Source organism: Lissotriton helveticus, chromosome 2_1, assembly GCF_964261635.1.
Source record: "Lissotriton helveticus chromosome 2_1, aLisHel1.1, whole genome shotgun sequence".
Lineage (NCBI taxonomy): Eukaryota > Metazoa > Chordata > Amphibia > Caudata > Salamandridae > Lissotriton > Lissotriton helveticus.
In genome coordinates, this window is record NC_136059.1 from 314,239,869 (window position 1) to 314,259,682 (window position 19,814).

A 19,814-nucleotide genomic window follows, 5' to 3' on the forward strand; every position below is an offset into this window, starting at 1 on the left:
AGCTCGGACTAAGAAAATCAGGGCTAAGATCATGAAGAGCCTTATAGGCTAGACAGATCACTTTGAAGGTGACTCATTGCTAATAGGAAGCCAGTGCAGGTTTTTAATTTCTTGAGCTACTAAGCGAAATTTGGGAATTTTGAACAAAAGTCTGGCTGCAGCGTTTTGAAGAACTTGTAATTTGTTTATATTGTATTTATGGGTATTGAGAAGTAGGCTATTGCAATAATCTAATTTCAAGAAAATCGGGGGAGTGACTAGAGTTTTTTGCAGTTTATCGGGAATCAGAGGCAAGATCTTTATGATCGTCTGAGGGTGCAAAAGGCGGAGGAGGTGCGCTTATTCACCTGATCAGCGAAATTCAGTTTGTCATCGCTAATCAGCCCCCGATTCTGAGCTTTATCTACCAAGGCTGGGATAGAGCCCACAATGGCCGGCCAAGCAGAAGGATGATTGGGCTCCAAAAAGTAGGACTTCAGTTTTTCCTGCATGGAGTTTATACAGTTTGAGTTCATCCAGAGATGGACACCTGCCTGTAGTCGTGGAATCCGACCCAATGCCCGCCTCGTCATTTTCAATGGATACGACGATTTGGGTGTCATCCGCATAGGAGGTCAGGGAAAACCCAATACTTCTTATCAAATTGGCAAGAGGAGAAACAAATAATAAAAAGAGTAGGGCTAAAGGACGACCCCTGGGGGACCCCAAAAGGAAAGGATAAAAGGACAAGAAGCATATTTGTCCAGTTTAACATTTGCTCGTGATCAAGCGAATAAGATTTTAGCAGATCCCAGGCCGAGCCGGAGATCCCACAATTAGCCAGCCAGCCTAGCAGCAACTTATTACTGATGGTGTCAAAAGCCACCGAGAGGTCAAGCAGGCTAAGGGCTGCCCCTTTTTCCTGATCCAATGCCTGTCTGATCTCTTCGGTTGCCTTGATTAATGCCATCTTGGTGCTATGACTGATTTGAAAGCTGAATTGGGTGGTGTCCAAAAGCTTATTAGATTAAAAAATGCCACAAGCTGGTTGTTAATATCATTTTCAGCATATGTGTCCAGTAAGGGGGCAAGAAATGGGGTGATAGTTAGTGGGATCCTTATGGTTTAGCATGGCTTTTTTTAGGAGAGGAAGCAGGGCTGCTTTCTTCCAGATGGAAGGGAAGATACCTGATTAAAACATAGCTTGGAAGATAAAAGCTAACTTGGTCGCAATGACCTCTGCAGAAAGCTTGGCTACATTAGGAAGGCAAGTGTCACAGGGAGAACCAGAATTGGAAGGGCTCAATAAAATAGTAATATCCTCTGTGGATGGAGCAGTAAACTCGCTCAAGATATTGGCTGAGTCAGAGGGTGGGCTGGAGATGTTGTCTGATAAGATAGAAGACTCTGAAGTGCAGAAATTCATGAAAATTGTTTCCACTTTTCCAAAAAGAAGTTGGCTAAGGCGTCACAGAAAGATGAACTATTGACTGAGAAATTTCGGGTGCAGTTTGTACTTAATTCGGTAACTGTCCGAAAAAGCTCTCAAGTTACCTTTTTTGCATCCTCGATCTTCATAAAGTAATAGGCTTTAGCCTTCAGAATAAGAGCTTTATAGATAGCTAAGAATTACTTATATTTTGTCCTTTCTTCCTCTTTACAGACAGCTCTCCCTCACCTTTCCTGCTTTTTAGGTCGAGGGACCATAGGCTTGGCCTTAAGCCAAGCCGGAAGTCCGGAGAATTATTGTTTCTTAGAGTGGCTGCTTTATCCGCCTCTCTTTTCGTCTCTCCTCCCTTGGCTGGCTTCCTAAACGGAGGCCAGCCATTGGAGGAGAGATGCGTCACTCCGATTTAGCCCCGTCTTTTTCGGATTTGGGGGCGTAAGTTTTGCTGTTCTTTAGACAGTGACGTAGTCTGTCACTCAGAACCACAAAACCACGCCCCCAATTCCGAAAAATTCGGAAGCTTGCGGCCGCCATTTTGATGCTGTCTCTCCGAGCACCTACAGGCTCGCGCGGAAGTCCGCTTCCCAAAACTAGTAAATAATAAAAAAAGAGTCACATTCAGCGAACTGGGTAAACAAAACAAGGGAGTAAAGCTGTTTGGAGGGCAAGAAACGGCGAAAACACCGCGAAGAGCTGAGATCGCCAAGTCGGTCTCCAGGGCAACGCACCGCTACGGGGAACCTAGAGAAGCAAAACATCTACGTCAAAGAAAAGCTTTTTGAAAACGCCTTTGATCGGGCAGTGTGATTGCTACGGCGACCCAGTGAGGTAAAAGCGGCTCGTGACCATCCATGGTTCCCAAGAGCATGCCCCCTGTGTCTGAGGAGTCCTAGACGCCATTATCCTTGTAACCTGAGCATATATGCCAATATACCCGAGTCAAGCGGGACCTCCCGATGTTCTAAACCAACAATGGGTTTAATTTGGCTGTCTGCTGCTTGTTTTTTGTTGGTGTCCGGCGAGGGTGCAAAAGCCGATGTGGCGGGGGCGATCCCACCTTAACCCCCGTTGTATTGTAGTCCCCTGATTGCTTCAGTTCCGCACCCACGCACTTACAAAGAGCTTGCCGTTCTGCTCTATTTGCATTAATTGCGCTTCTCTCTTGATTTGTTTTATTTATTTAAGTGGCGTGGTGCAGCGAGTCTCCGTAAACCTCGTTAAAAGAGAAGCTCGGACCTCTCCAAAGACGTGTGTCTGCCCGTTTGTTCAAGTGTGTTGATATTGTGGGAGGTGAATTGCTGCTTCCAGTTTGCAACGCGCGTGGTCTCTACCTAGTGTGCGACGGCACGCTTAGTGCCTTCTCCTTTACCGGTACATAGTGGCCGTTCCCCGTGGGCCGGTTGCTGCCACCCACCAATAAAACAAATCCGTTTAGCGCGCGCATGAGATGTTATCGTTGTGCCCCTACGTTTTCCCAGTTAATTTGCGATCCATAACTAAGTTATACTTGGTTTGCCGAGTAGTTTGCCTTATCAGAGCCAGTTTAAATACAATGTTCCACTCAACTTGTCCAATGTTCTAGGGTTTGGCTTTTCTGTCGCCCTGCCATGAAAGTGCGTGTGATGACCACTGCCTCCCTGCCAATAATAGTCAGTTGTAACTGCCATTATTTGCCAATCTTGTTTTTACGTAACACCGTTGGCCAGATTTACGGACTTGCCGCTAACATCGGCTCTACCACATCCGTCATTCACTGAAACCTCTTTAATCCCTGTATATATGCATCCGTTCTTCAATTGGATGCTGAGACCAGCAGAAAAGAGATGCCCTCTAGATTCCCTTTGCCTGGTCCGTCTGGCTACTGCAATGCTCCTTAGAAGTGGTTCCTTTGGATGGCTCACTGTAAACGACGCATGCGCCGTGCCCTTTCCCTCGTGGGCGACTGGTTTCGTTTGGATATCAAGCGATTTTTGTTGAGGTAGTTATTACGTGCTGGATTTGCTGTACCTTGTTGCCATACCACCTTTTGGTAAGGCGCGTGTCATATATCCCGGATATTAATCTGCATTGTTTACACCCCCCTCCTCCCAAAACACACCTTTGGGAGTTGTTGTACTCTTGTTGGTAACTGTATTGTCTGCATACAATGGAGTAATGATTAGAAGAAACCGATGGTTGAAAGAGCTGTGTGGGCTGTGTGGGCTGTGAGAGATGTGTGGGCTGTGAGAGATGTGTGGGCTGTGAGAGCTGTGTGGGCTGTGACAGTTGTGTGGGCTGTGAGAGCTGTGTGGGCTGTGAGAGCTGTGAGAGCTGTGTGGGCTGTGAGAGCTGTGTGGGCTGTGAGAGCTGTGTGGGCTGTGAGAGCTGTGTGGGCTGTGAGAGCTGTGTGGGCTGAGTGGGCTGAGTGGGCTGTGTGGGCTAAGTGGGCTAATTGGGCTAATTGGGCTGTGTGGGCTGTGTGGGCTGTGTGGGCTGTGTGGGCTGTGAGGGCTGTGAGGGCTGTGAGGGCTGTGAGGGCTGTGAGGGCTGTGAGGGCTGTGAGGGCTGTGTGGGCTGTGTGGGCTGTGAGGGCTGTGAGGGCTGTGAGGGCTGTGTGGGCTGTGAGAGGACACGGTTGGGTTACAAGTGGTTTTTGGATTGCCCCTTCTACAGGCTAGAGCTTTGACTGACTAATAGTTAGTCTTGGTGACCCATGTCCTGGAAATTGGTGGCTTCCTTGTCTTGTGGGTAGTGGCCACTTCAGAACATCTGCTCTGTCTGGTTTTACCCTGGTGGCTGGCTAGTCTCACCAGCCAGTGCTGCTTCTGTGGCGGAAGTGTATTTGGTGGGTAAGTGCTGGGTCTGAAGCTGGGCGTGCTGCTGCAGTCTGGGCAGTTAATCTGGAAGGTGTTTGATCGAAGCCTGTGTGCATTTTTGTCCTTTCCTTTGTGCAGGTGAGAAGATGTGTGTCTGTGTGTGGCTCTGTCTGTGTGTGGCTCTGTCTGTGTGTGGTGCTCTGGCTCTGTCTGTGTGTGGCGCTCTGGCTCTGTCTGTGTGTGGCGCTCTGGCTGTGTGTGTGTGTGGCGCTCTGTGTGTGTGTGTGTGTGTGTGTGTGTGGCGCTCTGTGTGTGTGTGTGTGTAGCGCTATGTCTGTGTGTGTGTGTGTGTGTGGCGCTCTGTCTGTGTGTGTGTGTGTGTGTGTGTGTGTGTGTGTAGCGCTCTGTGTGTGTGTAGCTCTGTGTGGATAGCTTTTTTTGTCGGTGGCTCTATGTGTGGGTGGCTCTGTCTGTGTGAGAGTGGCTCTGTGTAGGTGGCTCTATATGAATGACTGGGTGGCTCTGTGTGTGTGTGTGTGGGTGGCTTTGTGTGTGTGGCTCTGTGTGGGCGTAAATGCAATAAGTCATGCATTTGCGAACGATTAAGCTATTGGCAATGTCAATGACAATGCCATTTATTTTTGATTACAAAAAAAAAAAAAATTATGAGCAATGGCAATAGCTCTACCTTTAATAATGCCGAGACCATTGCATTGTAAATGCTTGTTACAACTTACAATCCCTAAGTTCCGAAGTGAACCATGAGGCAGAAGGGTTCTGGCATTTTACTATAACCATTTTAACATGAGCTAGCTGGTTAGAAGCAGTTTCATTCCAGCAATTGCATTATTTGAAAAAAACAACAGTTTGTCAGACAGAGCACTGGTGAGAAGATCAGCTTGTATACTGAGCCAAGTCTGTGAGGGAAAGGTAGAAGGTAAGTCATTAGTGTTGGAAGAGGACTGTTGGAAAGATAGTTGAAAAAAGACTGCGCTATTATCGGACCAGACAAGTTAAAGTGTCCTTACATTGGTCAAATCGGTATTGTTGTAAAAATACCATCCAATGTATGACCGGCCTGATGCGTTGGACCATCGACTATTTGGTCCAAGCCAAGAGCGCAGAAGGTTTCCAGAGGTATCGGGATCTGATGTGGCCGGCAGGAGAAAATTAAAATCACTGAGGACTGTGTAATTGGAGGATAAAATAATTCCCTGCAAAAGGCTGGTTAGCTCGTGTGGAAAAATATTCTTAGGGCCGGGTGGTCGATAAAGGACCATGCCTTTGAAAGACTGTTGTTTAATAACCTCAATGACAAAGGAGTGAGTTTTGCAAAAGGAGAGGGCTGGAGCAGGCGGCATAATGATATAAATAAAAGCCAAAACCCTCTTTCACACATGTGGTATTCTTTCCGGATCCAGTTCTACAACTGTATGTATACAGAGTCTGCCATGTTCAGAAATCAGAAAGTCAGACATTAACGAAATTCCAAAACAACCTACATGTATATTTTCCAGTGAGACCAAATCTCAGACCCATACAAACTATTTTACTTAGCTTAACATCTCCATTTCAAATCATAGTTAATGCTCATTAATCCCAATGATTCCTGCCCAGAAGCCAGTATCCATCAGTAACATGTAAAAGAAACCTCTGTGGATACTTGTGCAAACTAGTATGCTTCTCATAAAGCCGACTGAGGAACACAGCGTCTTCATAAATTATCAGAATTTCTGGACAACTATCAACGTACTGTATAGATTTATCAAATAGGAATTTTTTCGCCAGCCAGAATGGTTCCTCTTCAGCATGTTCCTTCCAAGTAGCGTCAGGAAAAAAATCTTGTCTAGACTTTCAAAGGAGGACTATTTCTTCTGTTTATTCAGTAAAAAGGGGTCTATCTTTGGTCCTATTCCAGGCTTTTCCTGAGGAACATTATGAGAGACGTTAATTTAAGAGAGACCCTATTGTGACCTGTCAACGTCTTGCTGTAGAGGTACTCTATATTTGAGCTTTCTACTCTTAACTGAGTAGCAAAAAAGAAGAAATACTGTCATCATTCGGACTCCTTCTGCCAAACAGTTTGTCTTTTTTCTACACCCTTAACTCTAAATGCAACATTATTCTGAAAAAGAATTTACAAATCTGCTCTCTGCACTTACACCTGATAGGAAAAGTACATTTAGTGAAGAAGGATTTCAGGACAGTTGTGCATGTCCTTGTTTTTTTACACATTAAAAGGGGCTGGGGGGTGTGGCCAGGAAAGACAGCCGACGGGACAAGCCCTTAGAGAGCTCCATATCCTTACAGGTAGGATCCTATATGATCCTGCGTTTAGATTCAGCTGCTGGTGCCAACCACAGACTAGGGTGCATCTATAACCCTCTTCGATTACTACTGGTGGGTCCCCAACTCTTTGCAGATGCCCCTTCTGCTTCGGAGGTCGGGAGCACCCAGAGGCCTGGCGGACCGCTCGAGGCAGGCCTGACTGTGTCGATTCTTAGCCCTGCGTTAATCTGCCCGGGGGAGCCGCCGGCGATGCTCAGTGACTTTGCCAGGGTCCACAGCGATGTGGAGAGAGGGGCTCATGCCCTGCCTCTGGGCTGCGGCTGACATCCTGATTGATCCCTGGGGCCCTAGAGTGGGCCCCCATGGTCGACATGGAGGCCTTCCTCATGGCGACCTCAGCGACAAGTGCTACATCGGCCAGCCGGGCCCCTTCCCTTGGTGTGGTAAGTGTGGGGGAGGCCAGGGGGAGTGGAAGTTGCGAGCCAGCTTGTGGCCGAAACCTGGCCTTCAACGTCTCTTTTTACCGGCCTGCTGGAGCTGCGTGGGGATTGTCTTGGCAGGAGCGGGCACCCCATGGGAGGGTTGGAGAACCTCGACTGAGTCCAAGCCTGATAGGTCTTCCCTCAGAGTGACAGGAAGATGGGCACTGACCCGCGGGTGTCAACCTTAAAATGGTTAGGGGGCCTGGTTCATGGTGAGTTTCTGGGGCGGAGGCAGGTCAATGGTGGCGCCTGGTGGGGATTTCTGTGGGTCAGTACTGCCCCCCCCCCTTCAGCTTGGACCTACATACAATTACGGGGAGTATTTGGCATCCTGGAGGTGGGCCTAGGGTTAGACACTTGGTTCATAGCCACTTTTCGGGGCATTCACCCGTTGTTCCTTTGCTGCCCGCCGTGGTGGCAGCTATCCCACCCAGACTATGACTTGCGGATGGTCCCTGTGCATTTACTGGTACTGGCGTGGGCCAGTAAATCCACAGGGACCCTGCATCATCCTCTCACTTGCCTTGAGTCGGAGCTTTATTGTCGCGACGCCTCCGAGCAGAAGGCATGCCTCTGCAACATCTTTGCCACTGACACAGCTGGGAGGATTTCTTGTGCTGGCCTTCTCCTTCTTGGCCACGTCATGAAGAAGGACAGACCTCAGAGGCACCAGCAGGGTAATACCATCACACAGTATACTACCCCATGTCAGTTTACTCATAAACTCACCACCAGAAATCCTTGGAGACTCCGGAGCGCCAAGAGCAACCCTCTAGAGCAGCCTTAAAGGAGGCTATACACTGCTCTAGAGCAGCACTTGAGGGGCAGATGACAGGAGGGCAGATAGCAGGAGTCTCCATTGAGGTTAATTTGTTGTGTGCTGGCCACTGCAAGGTCACAGATAAAGTGGAGAATGCAGAGACCAACTTCACGTCACTGCAGGCTGAGGTGCGTCTCCAAAACAACAGGTCTCCCAGCTGTCAGTCGTCTCTAACACCTTGGATAAACGCATGGAGGATGCGGTGTGGTGTTTGCGTCGAAATAATTTGCACCTGTTGGGTTTTCCAGAAAGGTGGAGTGCCAGTTAGCGGAGCAGTTCCCGGAAGACTGGGTGAGACACACGCTGCATCTTAACCATCTATCCAAACTCTGTCATTGAAAGGGTGCAGAGGCCACTGGCTCCGGTCCCTCCTATGGGGTCACCGCTGCGGGTCTTAATTACAAAAATCCTAAATTATAGGGACAGATGCAATCCTAAATGCTGCTAGGGAAACGGCCATCCTGCAATTTGAAAGCCACAATAATGCAATATATCCGGATTATACCCAAAAAGTGCAGGAGTGGCGCGAATCCTTCTTCGAGGTGAAGAAGCAGTTGAGAGAGATGCACATTAAGTATATTCTCCTTTAACCTGCAAAGCTCCCTGTCATTACGGCAAAGAAGTCCCATTCCTTTCAGCGTCCTAGGAGGTGTGGTTCTGGTTGGATTTGGCAGGCAGGATTACAGTGTGCCACTTGATTGATGCAGACCCCTGCAACACCCGCACTGGGCGGTCTGCGGGTAGACGCTAAAGGCACAGGGGAGGAGGTTCTCCAGAGGCTCAGGGTTTTGCCCGCATTGTGGCCAGGGATAGTAGCACCATAGCCTCTGCGACTGCTGAGAGTGCCCTGGTGCCTGAGACATTTATATCTGGTGGGGGGGTTGCTGACACTCCTTCCCAATGTAGTGGCATTGTTCCTGTCACTGTGTCTCCTTAAATAAGTCTTGAAAGATTTCTGTGTGTTTAGAGGGTCTTTTTCCCAATCTGTCACATCCTTGGGGTGGGTGGTCTATTGCCATCACTGTTGTTTTGATCCTGGACATACGGGGTTGCCACTGCGGCATGGTTCTATGGGAGGTTTTGGTAACTATTACTCCTTCTGAATGCCACACTGCAGGGACCGGTCCTTTACTTCCAGGGTCCTGGGCATTCCGTCTTGGGGAGGGTGGGGTTTCTCTTCTAAGGGATGCTGCACCTGCCGCTAGGCATTTTGTGAAAACTTGTTGTGCTGATTTTATCTTGAAAGGGAGGACTTTGAATTGGTAGAGAGTTTTCTTGTGGAAGAGCCTGAGGTATTTCCTGTGGTTTTGGTTCATGGGGATGTGTAGATAGGCGTCCTCTAGATCTATTGTTGCCATGTAGTCTCCTTTTTAGGTCTCGCTACGACGAACGCGCTGAAAGCGCGTTCTCGCTGCGAGAACTATAGGCGGCGTCTCAGCAGTCTGAGAACGACGAAGTGAGACAAGACCTGGCCGCCCGCAGGGTTTCCCCATAGGATAACGTTGTGCGCGCGGCCTGGTCTTGTCTCCACAGCATGGCATGGCAGACAGGATCGCGACGCGCGCCTCTCTGGAATGCAGGGGGAGTCTGCAGAGAGGCAAGCGTCGCTGATAAAAGCTTTGCTGACGTGCTCTTTGTTTCTGGTCGCCCTAACCATGAGCGGCCCCCTCCTTCCTGTTGCTGGAGCAGCTCTGTTTTGTTCTTGTTTACAGTGCTTAGAGTCTGTAACACTGTATGAAGCGCTATATAGAACCACTACTGAGTTCTTTCTAGCAACCGTATACAAAAGCGTGGGGCTGTCTCAGACATCCATCCAAAGTGCAACACAAGGTGGGCCATCATGGTTGAATCCCAACACTACTGAAATCAGCTTCACGGACATAACCAGCTGCCCGTGCACTGATGACTTAAAGACAAGGACTTCGGAATTGTGCGATTCTGTTGCCGCATAATTATGGCTTTGCTACTTTTGACACAATCCATTATCTACTTTAAAATCTGCAGATTTAAAAATTGTTCTTTCTAGTTCAGACAGATCAAAAATGACTAAAAATAAAGCGACGTGTGTTACTGTTCAGTTAAAGGCCTTCTGCAAAGCTGACTGGTCACTTTTCTGTTGCTTATTCGGTATATGGGTGTCAAAGTGGTACCAATTAATTAATTAAAACCTTTGGCAGATAATGTTAACATCTGGAAATCCAAAAATAATGAGGTAATACTAACACAAATGTGCTGCATTACGCTGCTTAATTTGCTATTTCTTGGTGCAAAATCCAGCCAACTCTGCCACATAATTTGACACACCTTTACCACATAATTCTAGAGACCCTACTTATATCCATCATGAGTGCCAGAGTACTCTGGCGATGTCATACGGCCCAGGGAGATGCACACACCCTACACAATGGCATTACCAGCCGATCCAGAGCTGGGGCCTTCTGGATGAGGCATAACATGCGGTATCGAACTCTGCGCACTGGGCTATTACATAGTTTGAATTTGTCCTGTCTCGTTTCCCCGTACGGATTTTGCCAGTGCTTTTTCCTGGCATAAGCAGAACATTCTATGTTTTATTTTTGCTGAGACTGAACTTGCATTGTAAATAAATCAATACACCCACGCAGGATTCCAAGGTGTTTCTTCAGGGGTGCTGTGGGATTCCACAACCTTGCAAGTCTGCTGGCCCTGGTCACCCCTTCTGCCCCCGCCCCCGTCCCTGTTTTTCCTATCTTACTCTTCTGTCTCCCTTACAAGTCTTTCTCTCTCTTGCTCTGGAACCAGGTATGATCATGATAAATGCATCCTGATCCCTAGACATGAGCACAGGTGGCCACCAGCCGCCGCCACCACTGGCACAAATTAAGCATGGGCAAAGGGGTGTACATACACAAGCATGGCTGGCTAGAGACGCCTGTACTCCTCCTAGGGTGCCACAAAACTGCTCTTCCTCACTCCCTGTGATGCCCCGCTCCTCAGACAACCGAGTGCTCTTCCTTACAACACATCACTCCCGGCTCCTTCGGAGACAACTGCGGAATGGCTCATATCTATCTACCTTGGACCCGGCAAGGAAAACGCCTCAGTGCTTCATGTCTCCACTGTCACTCGGACGACATGGACTTGTAAAACAAGCACTGGCAAACCCAATCAGTCACACCTTTTTCTTTGCTACTTCAGCCCTATTGGCTTTTCTAATGTTATTGGCTGATGCGGTGCAAAAAAGAAAAAAATAAGGGTTATTGCAGATATTGCTTACCATAAACAAAGGGGGAAAAAACAGATGCATGTGTCCTTCCACATGCACGTGCTATGTCATGTCCCTACCGCTGTCCCCGCCTGATGAAGTATACATGTGAGCATGCACGCGGTTTCATATGCAATGACCCTGCAGCATTTTCGAGTTTATCATTCGAATATGGAGAACACCAATCTCAGAGTAGTATATTTATATTAAAAAAGCAATAAAATGTGCTTGAAAGCGCTTTTACAACAAGCATTGGCAAAGCCAATAGGTCTTGCCTACTCATGAACTATTGTCTTTGGTACTTTGTTAAGATGCACATTTACAAAGCCAACAGATGTTGCATAGGCAAGACCTGTTGGCTTTGCCAATGCTTGTTGCATGTGGTCAGCGCAAATATTAAAGCAAAACTGCACCGACAGAATGCTGATGAAAAGCAGCCCTATGCCTCAGCTGTCTTCTATAAACGCAGAGGAGCCAAAGGATTAGTAAAAAAAAAAAAAGCATTTGCAATGCAATAGGTCTCGCATTTGCGAGAGTTTAACATATTGGCATATGACAATGCCTTTTATTTATGTTTTAGACACCAACACATAAATAAATGGCATTGCCATTTACAATGCCAATAACTCAAACTCTAACAACTGCGAGACCTATTGCATTGCAAATGCTTGTTGTAGTTTGGGATTATTTCCTACAATGTAGTCATTTCGAAATGTTGCATGCAAATGAATTTGTTTATGAATCTGAGATCTAAAATTGGTCTTAGTGTGAGGCCCTGCTTTGGGACTAAGACGTATGGTGAGTAGTTTCCTTTGTAGTGTTCGCTTTTTGGTATCTGTTCTATTGCTTGTTTTTGCAGGAGTTACTTTATTTCTAATCTTAACTGTACAAGTTCTGATTTGAGGAACTTTTTCTATTTTAGAGGGTTTACTGGAGGCTTTTTTGTTAATTTTATACAATATCAGAGTAGTATCAAATTTAAAATCCAACTGTCTGTTATGTTTTGCCACTGTTGCAGGTGGTGTGCTATCCTGCTCCTACTGGTGTTGTGTGTGGGTCTTCTGTTGTAGGCAAGTCACTTTGAATTTGCTCCTCCGCCTCTCGAGGGCTGACCCCTGCCTCTTCCTCTGCCTCGGAACAGCTGCTTTGGCAGCTGTTGCCAGGCTTGGTACCCGGACTGCTGGTTTGACTACTGTACACTGCCTTGATTTTGTTGTTGTTACTGCAGCTGCTGGCCTGCTGAGAAGACTCCTCATCCTGTGGGTCTTCTGGTGTTAAAACCTCCTCTTTTGAAGGTCCACTCTGTTGTAGGGCACCCATAGCTCTGGCCGTTTCATTATCTTTATCTGTTGTAATGACTCCTCTACTTCCTTTCCAAAGAGGGCGTCTCCTGTGAAAGGTCCGCTAATAATAGAGGTTTGAAACTCTTGCTTGAAGCCTGATATTTGTAACCAGGTATGCCTTCATAGCGTGGTACTGTGCACATTTGTCTGCTGGCTGTGTCGGCTACGTCAAGGGTCGATTTTAGGTAGGTATTGGCTATGTTTTTACCTTCTTGTACAATGGATTTTGCTCTTTTCCTGTCTTCTCCTGGGAGGTTGTTCATGAGTTCCTCAATGTTATCCCATTGTTGATGCCCATACCTGTTAAGAGAAGCTTTGGAATTTGCAATGTGCCCTTGTGTTGCTCCTTTTTCTATTTTTCTCCCCACCATGTCCATTCTCTTGCTCTCTCTTTCAGGGGGCAGCCAGTAGCAGAGTGGGCGTTGTCTCTCTTTCTTGCTTTGGGGACCATGATCAAGTCTGTTTCCCTGGATGTATTTAGGGTCTTTTGTGGAGGGTTTATATTTCTTTTCAACTCTTGGTGTGAACCCCTTTGCTGAGGCTGGTTCTCTGAAGGCTTCTTTGCCCTGATCTAGAATGCTTGGTAGCATTTGGAGCTATTGTGACCCCTCTGGGAAAAAGCACAAGTCTGAACACAGCCGGGGGAAGACTATTGAACAAACGTTGGCTGGAGTAGAGACACTGAGGAAAAAACTCTGATTTTGAGATAGCCATCCATCCCATAAGGGAAGGGGGGAGGGTATTCCAGAATTGAATGGAAGATTAAAGGCCCTCCGTGAGCCTGACAATGTTATACTGCAGGTGCTTCTACCTTGTGTTTGCCACCACCACCCCAGGTAACGGAAACCCTCTGTTTGCAGCTGAATCCTTTTCTGGATTCACATGCTGTGCATTATTACGACATCTAGTGTTTGGGTCCAGAATAGTCTTTGTTGGGGTTTTTTTCCCCTTGTTTGGGGCGTCGTCGACCACTATTTGGTGCTAGGTCCATCCCTTGTGTAACGTCAGACGGCAACCCAGAAGTTTCTGTGTGTGATAGCCATCTTCAGATTTTTTTCCCACTGTTGAGTCTGGAAGCAAAGGGAGACTCTGCAAAGACTTGGAAGAAATCCCCGAAAGAATCACAGAATTCGACTAGATACCACCGATCATCAACTACGAACACAAAGGAGAACAGAAAGAACCTACGTAAACCAATTTTTCTCATCGAGTAAACACTGATGAGACAACAACGCACATGGATCGACAGAGGGCGAAATAGGGGACATGGAAAATACCCCTTTCAAATTCTGCCATAAGTGTCACCACAATTTTGCCCAGCACGATCCACACGATGTCTGTAACCTCTGCCTATCAGATGATCACAAGGATAAGGACTGCGAGGCCTGCGCAGTGTTCGTATTCTAAGACACTCAAGGCACGCCGTCAGCAGAAAGAAGACCACTAGGCAGCCATGTTACAGAGCCAGAAACAACCTTCGTTGAGGAACTTAGGCCTCTAAAGCGATGAAGACGAACAAGGTGTACCCACAGAATTGACGCACCGAGGCTCGGACGTCGAAATATTAGAAGGAGGCGGTGAAAAGAGGCGTACCGCGAAGAAAGCAATGGAGGACACCAAGAAAAAGACGGACAAAGTAAGAAACCCACAACTTTCGGAACCCAAGGACCACAAAAAGAAGGCACAGGTTTAAATAGGCTAAGTCATCCATTTATTGTTGTTTAAAGTCTTACGTACACTCTTCCATTACACAGATGCTGATGTCATGCATGTTTGATCTCTCTGTGGCACAGTTATTTATAGCGAATGTTGATGTTTTCAATACAGTTTTTTAAATAAATGGATAAATAAATAAAAGGGGAGGAATGGTTACCGTAGCAGATCCTTTTGAACCAATGTGGCCCAATTGCATCTGCCCTTTAATCAGTTGCTTGCCAAGTATTTGGTGCTAAATAAAAGATCACACTGCTCCCATTCTGGTGGACGTCCACTGGCCTCCTGTAGAGGCCTGAATTGCTTTTCAGATAGCTAGCGTTACATTTAAAGCTCTTCACTTTGATCAATCATTATCTCCAGAAGACTATTTTTAACCCCTTCGCTGCTGGCAGGATTCCCCTGCTGTGCTGGGGGCGGGGGCGCGCACAGCGCCCCCCATGCTCATGACGAGCTCAGCTCGTCATGAGCCACGGCGCTCCGGTGATCATGACGAGCTCAGCTCGCCACGACCACGCCCGTTTAATGGAACGCTCAGCACAGCAGGGGAATTAGCCCAGCGTGCCAGCATTCCACGGGCCATGACGAGCTCAGCTCGTCATGAGCACTGGAGCGCCGTGGCTCATGACGAGCTGAGCTCGTCATGAGCACAAGAGGGGTTAATGGATCGCTATGCACGATGAACACAAAATAATTTTGAAAAGCCCTCGACCTCGAAAAAAAGAAACATTTGAACCTCCCATCCTTGTGTTGGACCAAATTAACTGTACTCTCCTGGAGGACATTAGTCTAGCTTCTGGATAATTAAACTTTCAGAAGACCAAGCAATGCATTTATAAATCTAGTTTTATAAATCTAGTTTTCCTACTTTAATTAATGGTATTGCTGTATTTCTGGCTTTAAATAACAGATGTTTGTTCTTACTGTTGCTTTGTATTCCTGTGTAATTAGTTTTGTAAACTGCAAGAGCGCCACTATCTGAATTACATACACTTCATTATGCCTTTCATTTTTGGGAAGCATAATTGTGAACGAGAGAAGTTAAGTATCAAACTATCTTTCCAACCTACCTTCCTGTTACAAATCGCTGAGACAGTCCACCAATGTGTACATTTACACACTGAACAAATAATTTACACTAGCGAACATATTCCAGTTGAATAATTTATGAGACACACAGTTCTGAGTCACCTGGTATTTCCTCCTGTGGGAAACTATTGGAATAATGTTCATACTACAGAAATAACATTCAACTGATTGCATGCTTCAGAGTAAGAGTTAAGGGTTGATATTTTCGTGTGAATTCCACAGAGAATCAATAAATACTTTCTTATACAAGTGCATAAAATGAAAAAATATATGTTCATCCCACAACAATTTGAATGAGCTATTTCCAACAAACTCTGCGATCGCGCTCCACAGATGATACTTTGCATGGGATTGTTTATTACTAACAACTTCTCCCTAACACACATTCCGATGCAATAACTACACCAGCTTTCACCCTGGATTGAACATAAACAAAAGCAACAGAAATAAAAATTCACATGTACTGGCCATAAAAAAAGCTAGTACTATCGAGAAACATTTTTAAGTGCGAAATATCATATATAAAGAACTTGTCTACTCACACTGTGTTAAAAAAAAGTTAGCACTACGGTCCATGCAGCAGTCCAAACATTCAATTACTACTAATTGGGTGACACCAGTGGTCACCACTCCAATACCAGTTGTGATTTTGGAATCTAAATTTCAAGTGAAATGATCATTTTATAAAGTGTAGCAAAATCTCACCATGATGCAGGATGCACAATACATCTAGGTATGTTGATCTTTAACCGTGGAACAAAACGTACCTGTGCAAAAGGGTCATTTGGTTTACTGCCCACCCTTCCACCATCTGACACACGAGAGGGACATGGTGAATCCGGATACGAGGACTCCACCCCATGCAGTTTTCTATCCGTATCAACGTCTTCCCTCGATAAATCTGAGTGGGGGCCGTCCAGCTCCATCGGGGTGTGACATCCATTCTCTGGCTCTGAATCCTGGTCCCCTTTACCGTCTCTGTCGTCCTTGTTGGTGGCTGCTCTGGTGATGACACCAAACTTTCTCGTCCTTTTGCCATTCTGGAGGGCTTTGACACTTGGTTGTGAGGTAGGAGACGCTTTGGGTTCACATATACTGCTATTGTTTGGACTTGAAGGAGGAAGAGGGGCTTTGCGTTTAATGCGACGCAACATGATCAGGTAGATGGATCCGCCATTCCAACACTGTTCGGCCAGGTAGCTGCAATAAAAGGAGACACATTTTAATTAAAAAGGATTCGGTCTGACAACATACAAACACTTTGCATATCAACCCATATGGTGCACTGGCATTTCTAAATACATAACCTGCTATCAATTATCAACACATGCCAGAAATCATAAAAAATACTATCTGGGATCTTAGTAGGCATATGCCTTGTTCAGTTATGAAGTAAGCAGGCAGGAAATCTTTTAGGAGATGACCATCTGCAATGGATTCTTAGTATAATTATACTTCACAGCAAAACTTATTGAAACAAAGGTTTAGGGAATGTACATAAGCCGACATTGATTTTCTGTAAAATGTTTACCCCTGGATTTCAGGTCTCATCGTAGGTTTGAAGATGACCTACTCAATGATAAGTGTATTTTGACATCATGGGAGTTCGGTGGCGAGTGTTAAATTTAAAAACTCAACTCAGAGAGGAGAACACATATCAATAAAGGTAAATGAACTATGGTCTCAAGAGGCAGGCTACTTCTCTGCCCATAACCTGACAAACCCCAGTTTCAAATATATGTACATTGCATGTGCAAAACCATCACAATCACACCGCTGTGTAGGGTAGTTCTTCACTTTATCCTTTGCACCAACAAAAATCAATCAACAAGGCAACATTTGTGAGAAACTGCATTTGCATATGAAATGCTCTCTCTATCTTAAATAATTCTTCTTAGAGTCCCTGCAATCAGTTTTTGTATGCGGAAACAAAATGCACAACTAGCTATCTGTTTGGTTGCCAACACCAGAGGAAGGACGTGTACTGAAACAAAGAAATGAAGAGAAGAAAGAGAGCTCTTATTTAGATCTACAACCGAGTCTGTGCTTCTCATATCCTCCAGGCATACTGAAATCCAGAGGCGGTGAGTGCAGCTACGTGATGTCATGCCTCTTCTTTCCATTCATCTATCACTGCATAATGATGCACCGCAGGTGGGCCGTGGGACATGCCACTGGAAAACTACTGGGCCCCGTAAACTAACCGTGCATAGACTGTAAAGCGCGCCAGCCCTTCTACTTATATTTCAATAACTCCTGCACACATGAGAACATCCCTATGGGTCTAAGAAGGTTTTCCTTTTCCTGGTGTTGGCAGACTCATTTTCTACCTTGGTCATAGATCTGCATGGGAACACTTTCCCTCTACACATACTTGAAAGCTTGGAAAGTAAAAACAAGAGTTTTATGAGCTGCCATAAAACCAGCCCTTTTCACTAGTTCAACATGTTTCTAACCACATCCAGACCAGATAGAAATGCCTCACGCGCCTCAAATATCTCTCATCCGCACAGAATTAAATTGTTTAGCAATTCAGCAGAATCGTAATGCCTTTGAGTGTGGTGCATGAAAGGTAAGGTAGGAGTGTATGAAATAATCACATGATTACCAGTTAAGACTATCAAAAACACTTTAGATGCAACCGAATTCCTCAGGAAGCATCCATAGGGCACTACACAAAGTGGATCACACTAGAGCAACACCTCAGTTCCAAAGCAGTTCACAGGAAGTTTATTTAGGGATATAGCACAAAATAACACTATATAATTTAACATCGAACCTCATAAACAAATCACTGAATAACATAAGCATCAAAATATGTATAAAGCGAGAGACTCCACTAAAACATTCATTTAGTGGACATTACATTCATGATCTATAATCCTCGCTAAAAGCAATAGAGGTCAATTAATTCACTCGCCATCTAACTTCCAAAAAGGAGCTCCTGCTACGTGTATTTCATTTTAGTTAACTAAGAGATACCTGCTACAAAAGGAATTGAGCTTTGTTAATCTGTGACCACTCTTCCACAGATTGTATTCTATTCTCACCCCCCAAAAAAACACAACTGTAGAGCTTCTTCTAAAGTCTGTATATTCATGCCAAACTGAGTTCTTTCAATCCTGGACATACTGCCAAGCGTGTTATTTCTGGATCGAGACTGCATACAAGACCTTTCGTGTCCTGAGCCTTTTCTAGATGCCGCCCAACAATTACAGAAAAAAATAGTTTTTATTGCGTTTTCCACAAGAGAACTAATTTTCAAAACTGTGGGTGGACGCAGTCACCTGTAAACTTTCCTGACAAACTCCTTCAATACCCACCCAAAGCCCTCCCATTGGGTCACGCCCAAGCGTCAAGAAAGAGTCATATGTCATCAACCTTCCATGTTCACAGAGGAGTTGAACCTCAAGGCCGTGGAGGAATCAGTTAGCCCCAATGAAGTCAAAGTTTGAGAGCAAGTCAAGACTCTATGGTCTTTGATAAGGTACAAGATAAACGGAAAAGTGGTTTCACCTTTGCTAGGCTTCCTTCGTTTACTTTGTATTGTGCTTCTTGGGGGTGAGGTTGGTGTCAATGGTGAATCTAGTGACATGGCATGGAATGAAAGTTAGGGTTTGAATCCATCACAGTTCATGCTGCTGAAAGATGTTTTTGATTTTACAGTTTGTGATCCTGCTTGAGTTTTTCTACTTCTCAATATAATTGTCTCACCACCTTAACTACACTCAGGGTCAAAGAAATGTTTTAAACCAACGTGGGGTTTACATTTTGAAGAGAAACATGAAAATGTTGATAGTTGATATTTACCTTGAAGAAGTTAAAGAATAAAGATCATCTACAAACTCATGAAGATATTAAGTAACAAAACTATTAAGTGGTGTATATTGCTGTCAAAACAGTAACCAAAAGGATGAGGTTTTGTACACCATAGAATTGAAAAGTATATATTAACCCTCTAGCCGGTTAGCAAATACACAGAGGTTAAGTTGTGGCTCAGTGACACTAAACCATCAATTGGTTTGGTACTACAACCACCACCAATACAGCAACCTGGACAACATCCTCAATCACTTAGGGCGCAATTTAGATTTCGGTGACTAATATAAATCCCATAATATTCTATGGGATTTATATTTCAATGGGCGGGATATCCGCCACCATTGTAATGGAGTAACTGGTCCGTCAAAATCTAAATCAGGCCCTTAGCATGAGCACAAAATGAGCATAAAGTATCATCTTCCTGCCGTTACTGAACTTGCTATGGGCAGTGGACATGCACCACCTCTATAACAACAGCAAGAGGGGTTATTGAGTTTAGTTCTCCATGCAGACAACTGTGCATGCCCCCCTTAGAGAAGGTAGCACAAGCCCTTCATCCTTCCAATGTTGACAAATCATTGGGTTGTATTACAGTAACCCTGAATAACTCGATATCACATTGTAGCTAAAGACACAAGATTAGGCACTGATAGTTATAAAGTACAAATCTAGCTAGGAAGAAATGGAGAGCTTTACATTACATGGGGTGTTGGTAGTTGATTGACAATATTGTGCACATCAAGTGGGGATTGCACAAGTATATTTCTCACAATCAATTTTAATATTTTTAG

At 45.4% G+C, this 19,814-nt stretch overlaps 1 protein-coding gene across 1 annotated transcript in view; it reads right to left on the minus strand.

The window, feature by feature from the left end:
• Positions 1–19,814, minus strand: part of PDZD2 (PDZ domain containing 2) — a 1,063,478-nt gene that overhangs the window by 563,519 nt on the left and 480,145 nt on the right. Inside the window, exon 2 of the mRNA XM_078674899.1 lies at positions 15,969–16,401. Within this exon, the coding sequence (XP_078531025.1) occupies positions 15,969–16,401 (433 nt within the window). The remainder of the gene's footprint in view (positions 1–15,968; positions 16,402–19,814) is intronic.